The 9,787-nt window shown below is 38.6% G+C and overlaps 1 protein-coding gene across 1 annotated transcript; it reads right to left on the minus strand.

Moving 5' to 3' along the window:
• Nucleotides 1-16: 16 nt before the first annotated feature.
• LOC139595036 (cytochrome P450 2J6-like) lies at nt 17-6,499 on the minus strand. The gene is made up of 8 exons (XM_071437883.1): nt 6,300-6,499; nt 5,792-5,938; nt 4,794-4,954; nt 3,167-3,343; nt 2,861-3,002; nt 1,342-1,529; nt 979-1,120; nt 17-464 (listed from the first exon to the last, which is right to left on the minus strand). The coding sequence occupies exons 1-8, from the start codon at nt 6,460-6,462 to the stop codon at nt 286-288; spliced, it is 1,299 nt and encodes a 432-aa protein (XP_071293984.1). The 5' UTR covers nt 6,463-6,499; the 3' UTR covers nt 17-285.
• Between the last annotated feature and the right edge of the window lie 3,288 nt (nt 6,500-9,787).

A 9,787-nucleotide genomic window follows, 5' to 3' on the forward strand; every position in this document is an offset into this window, starting at 1 on the left:
TCTGTAAAACCACTTTCCTGTTGGTAATATGTAAGTCCCAATTCTAATTCTTCCCTTAATGCCTTTATTTGTTACACAATTTACCAATATTTTCCAAACAGAAAAATAAAAGAACAAAATATCAACCCTTTATAATTATAATGCTCAGGATACAACTGTCTGTCAAGAATCTTTCAGGGTAGTGATTAACCAAATGAAGAGGAAAGCAAAAATCTTAGGACATGCAAGAAGGAATTCACAAAGAGGCAGTTTTACAGAGTGACTCTTCCCTGAATCTGCCATTTCCTATCGAGGAATGGCACAGAGCTGGTAGGGAAGTGGCTTCATCGTGCTCCCAAAAACAAACTTGGTGTTGACTTCCTTCACTCCTTCTGGCAGGGTGAATGTGAATGCTTGTAGCAAGGTGGAAAAGACAATAAAGAGCTCCATCCTTGCCAACAGCTCCCCCATGCACACACGGTGCCCTGTGAAGAAACAGAAAAGGCACTTCAGCCAAAGGATTTCTATCACACCTCCCTTTCTAAACTGCCTCGGATTTTCTTTGCTTGTTTACTGCAGATTTTATCCTTTTCTCTTAAGTTTGTCATTTTATGATTCATAACTGAAAGGCTGCTTGTATTCCCCCAAAAAGTTTTGATCTACATTTACAGCAGGCAGTAAGACATTATAGAAACTGTCACCAGGCTGGCATAGTTCACATTTACAGTCTTCCCAGCACCATGCATTTTTCTGCTATTGCTTTGATAGCTGGATCTCTTTTCAGAGAGAAACTGGATCTGTCTTCCAAGAAAGAGTTTCTGTGTGTCATTCCTTGTCTTCTGATCTTTTCCACAAACAACTGGACTTGTCTCTTCTTGGAGATATTTAAAACAGTTTGTATATGCCCATTTGTAGGTGCCTTCCCAGTTATTTTGAGGAATGAATGGATCTGAAGTTGTTACCACAAGGAGTAAATAAATCCCTGTTCAGTGCACTTACCTATAGCAAATGGTAAGAATGCTTCTCTGTTTACAAAGTTTCCATCTTTATCCAGAAAGTGGCCTGGGTTGAACTGATCAGGTGTCTCCCATTTTCCAGGATCAGCCAGAACAGAGTCAATATTTGCTAAAACTACTGTGTTCTGAAAAAAAAAGGAGCAGTGGCTTCAATAAAAACTGTGACTGTAGAGTCTACTGATATCTAGGACAAAGCCTTGTGAAAGGCCATCCACAGGCACAGTCAAACATTAGAGGCACTAGAAGAAGAGTTCATGCTCTGAGTCAGGAAAAACCTCAAAACCCTTTCTAAAATCATCTAATGGACCAAAGATCAAATTGATTCAAATATGCAGCACATTTGTACCTTTGGAATGCGATATCCCAGCAGCTCTGTGTCCTTCACACTCATTCTGGGCAGTGCAATTAAGAGTATGTTACTGTATCTCTGGATCTCGTGAATTACAGCATTTGTGTAGGGCAACCTTTTCCTGTCCTCATAGCAAAACACATGGGAACAACCCACAACAGCATCCAGCTCCTTCTGGACTTTCTCTAAGGAGGAATATTCAGCTTTAAATATACAGCAAACAATCTATAAATTCTATAGTCATAATTTTTCCTGTTGCCTTTTGCAGACAGAATGGCATCCAACTAGATGAAAAAGATACTTTATAAAAAAATAATACCTTCAAATTCCCATACAGATGACCTGAAAAAATGTAACATAGAGTTTGTTTATAGGTTGCATATATACTTTTAAAATAAGATAGTGGATGAGGTCATTCTATAATAATATGTGGCTTCCTGTTACATTTACTGCTCTAAAGCAATTTATAAAAAGACTTTTATTAATATTTATTTCTACAGGCAGGGAGTCAACTGGAAAAAAATATTAATCATGTGTTAGGGGAACAGTTTAGTAATTGATCAAGGATTGTTCTTCATTAAGAAGCACATAGATTTTGCTTGTCATCTACAGATTCCTAACTGCTATTCTGTAATTACTTGCCTTGGGAAGCACTTATACAAATTAGTTTTTCCCAAGGACTTCTTTTTTTTGCTTACAATCTGAGCTGAAATGGTATTTTCTGATTATTTTTTTTAATACTAGAGACTCTATCATTGCAATTAGAATTAAACCCCCACAAAACTTAAGAATGTGTTAATATATCCTGAGAAGATGAAAAATCGTGTGAAAATTCAGTATGTGCAACCCAGTTTCAAGTCTTTTGAAGGTAACAAAATGGGACATCCTTTCTCCTTAACACTTCCACATTTTCTATTTGCCAGGCTTCTGCTGTGCCTGGTACTCAGCTTAAACTGTCAAATATGAGGCCTTTAAAGTTAATTTTGTACCTTCTAATCCTTTCTATCCCATACACTCTAGCTCTTTTCTCAGTCATTTTACCCTGCCAACCTGTAACTTTCTTCTGTGAATATCATTATTAAAAGCACACATTTTCAAACTACTCACCCCAATATTAGCAACCCCACACTGTATTTAAGTTATTTCTACTGCAAGAGGCCAAGAGCAAATCAAAGAGTAGAAGTCAGGGATTTAAAAGAATGACCCAAAGACTCCTTAGTGGAAATCTAATCATTACTGTCTGTGGAGGGGTAATGGTGCAATTTATCTCATCTGAGACTAAATTCCTTCAGCTGATTAAATTAATCACACCCTGCATTCTGTTTAGATCTGTTAAAAGAAAAAAAATTAAGCTGGAATGATTAGCCTGAATGTTAAAAAGGATACAGCAAGAAACAAATTAATGCAATTCACCTGATTCATACTTCAATAATTAGTTCCTCTACTTTGAACAGGCACAACCACTATTTGAACTCGTTTCATTGCTAGAGTTGCAGACCTCTTTGGATGTGCTTACCTTGAATGTCAGGATAAATCACCATATAGAGCAATGCCCACAGTAAAGTGGTGGCTGTAGTTTCTATGCCTGCTACAAAGAGGTCAGCAACAGTCTGGATCAAGTTTTCTTCATCGTAAGTTGCACCAGCATCTCCTTTAGTCTGTAGATACGAATTGAAAAGAAAGTTATGGCACACAAAAGAAGAAATAAACCACCTGGAGAAATCATGCACTTTTAAATTTACATTAGACATCATTATAATCAACGAAACGCTTAAAATCCCTTGTTGTTAGTGAAGTGTGAGAGAAGTTCAGAAGTACTCACTTTATCTATCTCATCCAAATAGTAATCAATAAAATGTCGATTTTCATCAAGCTTTCTTTTTCCTTTGTGACTTTCAAGTTCCTTTAGTAACAGAGCCTCCACAAAATCTCTGCTGGACTTCATCTTTTTAACTGATGGCAGAAAGTGACCAGCAAGCCAGGGAGACAACTCATACATCTGTAAAAGAGATATTTTAGATATGTGATATTACATATAGCTGTGTGGCATTTAGCAAACTAAATCTGAATCCTAATACAGGCTTCTGGGTAGTGGAAAAAGCAAGTAAAAGACTGATGATTGAATTAGCATTAGATTGAAGGGATAGTGCCTCTTCCATGATTCATTAAAGATTAAAGCCTTTCTTAATTCTATTTTTCCCTGGAGCAAAATTAAAATTTCTCTCAGCTTTATAGTATAAAGTTATATGTATTTATTTATTTTTATCTTTACATATATATATATATATATAGAGAGAGAGAGAGAGAGAGAGTTGTTTTAAAAAAACATACAAATACCTACTGAGAGCGTTTTGGAAATAGCTGAACTTGTGTCCACCCTGATTAGAAGGGTAGCTTAGGAATCATTTCACTGGCATCTTCTGGGATAGTTACGAGTAAGGAATTTTATTTTATCTTATCTAGCCAAAGTATCAAAATAGTCCTTAAATCCTCTAGGACCTTACTTACAGCAGTTTCCAGTTAGTCAGAGATGGTGGAAATCATACAAGACACAGAACTGGATGAGTTCCAACAAGTTCTGCAGAAGCAGCTGCCTCGTACATGGGTAAATTCACTTTTTGACTATACTCAGTACTGTGGTTCCCCCTCATAAATGATTCATAACAAAACTGCCCCAGTCTGAGGCCACCTGTTCTGCTGCTTTGGCAGCTGCACTCACAGATGCACATACAAGAGCAAGAGAGAATTTTTCTCTCCAGTGGACCAGATGTGAAGTTGCGAGTTTGTGCCCTGAATGGAGACAGATATCATCCAGCAGCTAAAGGAGGTGACACTTGCAGTGTCACTGTACTCTTGTAAGAATGTGCAGATGTGGTATAGGTGTTGCTGTCAAAAACTGTAGGGAAAAGCTGCCATTAAGCAATTTCATGCCATGTTACCTTTGCACAAAACAGTTGCTCTGTTTCTATGAGGTTGGCTGACAGTAGAGAAGGAAGCAGTAAAAACCTATTTATTCTTGATATTTTTGATAGCCATGTCATATAATAGAGTGAAGAAAGCTAGCTTGCCAGACAGAAATTAAGATAAGCTTATTTCTGAGCTTTTCAGACAATTTAACCCATGTTTTACTACTGATTTCAGATATAGTTTCAAACTTTGGAGTTGTGCAGGTAGCACTTTTAAAAAGAAAGTCATTTGTAGATCTCTCAGCCACGTAACAAATCTTTGCATTTTCATCCCTGTCCTCCATACACAGGAAAATTCTGTGCTAAGATGAAGCATAAGCAATTGAAGCAAGTTTTGAACTAGGCATCTTGAAGTGCTCCCCAGAAATTCTAGGTGCTCTGGTTTTTTTGGGGTTTTTTTGTTACTTTTGTAACAAGCAAGTTGCCTTTTCGCACTATCTATAGAGAGCAAACAAACAAACAAACAAAACTGATTTTCCTCACATAAAAGGAGACGCTGTTCAAAAATGCTGCCATGGTGTCAAAGGACTCAATCAGGCGGTGAAAATTCTCATCATCTCTGGAGAAACGATGTCCAAACATGATTGAACACATGACATTTGAGACCATATGAACAACAGGCATACTGGGGTCCAGAGGTTTTCCTGTAAACACAAGGGACTGCATTCACCATTAACACTTAGTGTTCCTGCTTTGCCCACTGACAGGAGAGCTGATAACATTTCATCAACATTTCTGACATTAATTAGATCACTGAATGGCAAATTGTAATTTATTGGTAAAAGGCCTGAGTAAAAAAGTAACTTCAGACATCTGAAAAACACTGTTGGTTAAAAAAAGGAAATTCCATTCCACTGCTAGTGGGAATGGAATTAGTAGTATCAATTATAAAAATACCCAGATATCATCAAACCTTGGCATCAGCAGATCTCACATTTGGCAATAACCAGGGTACAAAACCAGCTGAGACATTAAATATACAGATGAGTTGAGAAGAGAACCACCTTCTATTTTTGCTCATATCATTTTGCATTCGAATATTTCAACATACCCTGTGCATCCTTGTTCGAAGCTTTGCATATTTTATGCTTTTTCTTTTCTACAGAGGAATAGGAGGCACTGTGACACTGATTTTTTTACTGTTTGTTGTTACCCTGATGCTGTTGCCTCAAGTAACATGGAACTGACTCAGAAGTAATAACACTGATAGGGACAAGTGTGTGTGTATACACACACACACACTGGTATATTATAAAGATATAACTAGACATATATCTATAACAAGACAGGAATCTAATTCTGTGATCTTGCTGTGGGGTTTCACAATTCCACAAGTAAGTATCTCATGCAGGTAGCCTATACAGACTTTTGAGACTCAGCTCTGCACATACACTTTGAATCCATTTTTGTAATCAAATAGTTTCAGAAGTTACAGTGCCCCATTCTCCCACTGCACAGACTGCCCTGCCCTCCTCACGTACCATTTGTTTTCTGTAAGTATTCCACCAAGTGAGCAGCCTCCTCTTGCAGTAGATAATCCTCTTTTTTCCCTAATCCCATCTTCCTCATTGTTGCCATTCCAAAACGCCTCTGTTGCTTCCAGAGATGACCATTAGAGAACAAAACACCTAGAATCATAATGAACTAATGCTGTCAATGCTTTATAAATTGATGGTTTGGTAAGGTTGATACATCCAAGAAGCTTCTCTTTTCTTCTAATTTTTTTCAAATTTTTTACAGCAGTCTGGCAACATTCCTCTTTTCTTTCTGTTTGTATTTTAGCCATTCATCTTCTGCATAGAAGCTCTTACATTAATTCCATGCTGTCATTATTGTTCTGACAGAATACAGAATAGAATTGTTTTAAAAAACTTGTGAAAATAGAAGCTTTTTCCTGATGTAAATTAAGGACTTTGAGGGTCTAAATCAGTATTCAAAACTAGGGATAAAACACAACACATTAAAAGAATTTCTAAGAATAAAAATTACCATTTCCATGTGTTAGAAATTGAAAGATTCTTTTTTCGGGCCTTCCAGCAACATCTTCAGCATGGGCAGTCAGACCTTCCTTCACTGCCTGAAACCCTTGCAAGACAACTGCAGGAGTGTTTGAAAGCCATAAGGTGAAGATATTGCCATGAATTTTGGCCATCTGTAGAACAAGGCAGAATTAGAGTAACAGGAGTGAGAACCAGTACTTTTAAATCAAACAAAATGAACCAGATCTTCTCCCTGGGCAGATGCCCTAAGAGTGACTGACTTTGAGAACAGAGCATCAGGTATATTCTCACATACAATATAGTCTGAAGTCAGGTTTCTATCTAAAGTCTTATTTATTAAAGATCATGATGTTTCTAAAATGTCAACCAATATTGCCAAAGTCTGTGATGTCATTTATTATGTCTTACAATTCAAACTCATTGTAGATGAACTCTTCCATCCTCACCACTTGCTACAAGACAGCAGTAGCTCATGAATTTGATGTGAACCATCTACAGATTCCCCTTTGTGTGTTAAGTGTAGCAAAAGCAGTCGAGGAGCTGAGAAACGCAGGAATCGCCCTTTCCCTTCCAGCTCAGCAGTGACAGCCTTGTCTTCAGCTGCTGTGCACGCAGGCATCCCCACAGTGGGCAGGACAGTCCTTCCCCTGGTGCTGAATCAGGAACTAGAAAAGTAGCAGAATAGGCTGGAAAGAGTGGTGTGTTGCCAAGACATCCCAAGAAATGCAGGACCAGAGGATTACACAATTTTGCTGCCTGGGAGCAAACAGGAGGGAATACTTATGCACAGTAAGCAAAAATGTATGTGCTTGTACTTGCACATTTGTGTTTAATTTCATTTTTGTAAGGACCAATTCATGGCTTTTGAAACCTTGGGATGACCAGTACTGGTCTTCGTGTCTGGGATGTCAGAAATAGAAGAAAACACAGCAGACACAGGCACTAGTTACTACTTTATATTATGGAATAATAACACTTTGCCTTGAAATATGCAGCTCAGGAGGACGGAGCTGGCAGGACATGGAAAACGAGGGAAAGGGAAGGCTGAGAATGAAGAGGAAGAGTGAGGTGCTATTACTAACATATTTAAATGTTAAATATTTAGTATAGATGTATAAGAACTCTAAAACAACAGGATACAAACTTTAGATGTGCTGCATATTACAATTGGACATAGAAAAGTGTTTGAGCATACTATGAATTATTTTAGCCATTTAAAAGCTCAGTCTTGCAAAGCAGACTGAAATCTCTTGTGAAAATCTGACCAAATTGTATGTCAGAAAATAATTGATTCTAAGATTTTTCAAAAAAATCCATTGAATAAATATATATAAAAAAATCATCCTTTCTGTACTGGAAACAAACATAACCTCAGCAGCTATTTCATGGGATACTTAGAAAATGCCTGTGCCACAAGAGTCAAAACACAGACATCCAAAAGACAGCACAGAATTAGTGAGTCTACTTTAAAATACAGCTTCTTCCTATGTGTAAGACAGGATTATTATCATCATTATGGTTTTGTTCATATGCACATAAGGATATATATATATATATATATATATAATAGTAAGTGCAAATTTTCACACAAAGAAACAGATATTTTAATTATCTCCACCTATTTCCACATTTATGCAATTTGGAAAAAATCCCTCCCTAGCATTCAAAACAAAACTATGTTCAACACAGCTACTTTTCAATCAGTTTATGAGTCCATTAGTACATTGCCAGAAAATACATACTTTTTTAAGATGCTCATGATGAATTTTGAAATTCATCTGCAGCAGATTTCCAAAGAAGGGATATGGAGTTGGCCCAGGAGGAAGATGTCTTCGCGTCCATTGCAATTTCAGAAACTCTATTAATAGCAGAGACAGCACAAAAAATACCAGCACCTCACTCACTGTTAACATTTTACTTCTGATTTACACAGCTGCGTTGTCTCTCAACAACTGCTGTGTAGACAGAGGAGAGATCAGTTTATCTTGCTTTTGGGGTACCTCCCTGAAAAGAGAAAAAACACTTGACGCTCCTATGACTCATCTCTTTCCCTCTTTATCACTTTTACTTCCCCACCCTGGAGAATTAAGTGTTCCTATTTCTAAGCATACATAATATCATTATGTTGCAGCCACACATCTGTCAAGGGACAGATTGCCTCTTCAAGGGACACAAAATGTAGGTTAATTATACACCTCCTTGTGCCATGACTCCTGCTTTGACAAAAATCTCTGCCCACGGTCCTGGTTTCATAAAAAACCTCTTGCAAGAATGAGAGATAAAAAAATTTCCTGAGGGTTGGCTGCACACCCAAGGGCAGTGGGGTTACTGAAAAGTTCAGGCTTATCAGTAGCCATCATATGCACCAACCATGTGCTCTGCTACTTAACTCACCCCACATTGTTGATTCTCATGTTCTCTGCTATTCCTTTAATATTTTTCCTCTCAGTTTATATTGAAAAGTGTTTGGGGGGTGGCTCTACCTTTTAATTTTGTGCCTAGGACACACACAGACCATAGGAGACTCCAACTGATCATTGGGTAACAGGAGTTTGTTGCTAATAATGACATAATACCCAAGTGTCCTCCCACACCCTGCCAAGCTGCACAGGGGAGTGGGGCTGATGTCTCCTTGACCAAGCACAAAGCAAAATTTCTTCATCCCTCCACCTGCCTGTGGCTAATCGCTGTGGATTGCCTGCAGCAGGAACAAAGATGACATACAGCTGCTTCTGAGAACTTCTTTCACAAGTGCTCTCATGCAACTGAGCAACTCCAGCTCTGCAAAGGGTGGCATTTGAACATGATCAACACGGATTTGGCACTTGCACAGGAACAGCATTAGCTTAGACTTGGCTCTGACTTAGACAGCAGCATGTAGCACTCTGGGAAGTCACCTAGATGGCCCTGCTGCTCACGTACCAAACTTACAGAACTGGCACAGCTAGAAATAAAAGTTTTGAGGTGTGAAGGACATTGGCTTACTCCAGAAACAGGGCAGAAAAATAATATTTACCCATTTTGCTGGCCACCAATCTAACTGAGAGCTAGGGTCAACGTGAAAAACTGAATTACCCATTTTGAGACCACTTTTGAGACTTTTAGTTCCTTCATTGGTATTGCATTTTCTCTATCTCAAACTGCTCCCAACTCTGAGTTTAGTATTTTCCAAGGTGTTCCTGGGAGGAGACTCACAGCCCCAAGGCTTTCCTGCCCTGCCCACTTGCAGCCCCATCTGGCCTCTGCATAGTCCTGGCTGGCTGCTCTGCATCTCCCCTGGCTCTCCAGGCTCACTCTGACTTTCCACAAACATTAGCCACATTCTGGTGACTGCATCTCAGCCTAGACATGAACTGCCTGCATATGGAAGGCAGCTGCCAAACAGCTTTGCCAAGTCTTTGGGAGAGATGTGAAGGGAATACAGATTGCTTTTCTCCTCACACAAGATGGTGCTGGAAGACTGGGAAGAGAGAAGCC

This window comes from Agelaius tricolor, unplaced genomic scaffold (genome assembly GCF_023055355.1).
Source record: "Agelaius tricolor isolate 1412-34295 unplaced genomic scaffold, bAgeTri1.0.p SCAF_12, whole genome shotgun sequence".
NCBI classification, from domain to species: Eukaryota; Metazoa; Chordata; class Aves; order Passeriformes; family Icteridae; genus Agelaius; species Agelaius tricolor.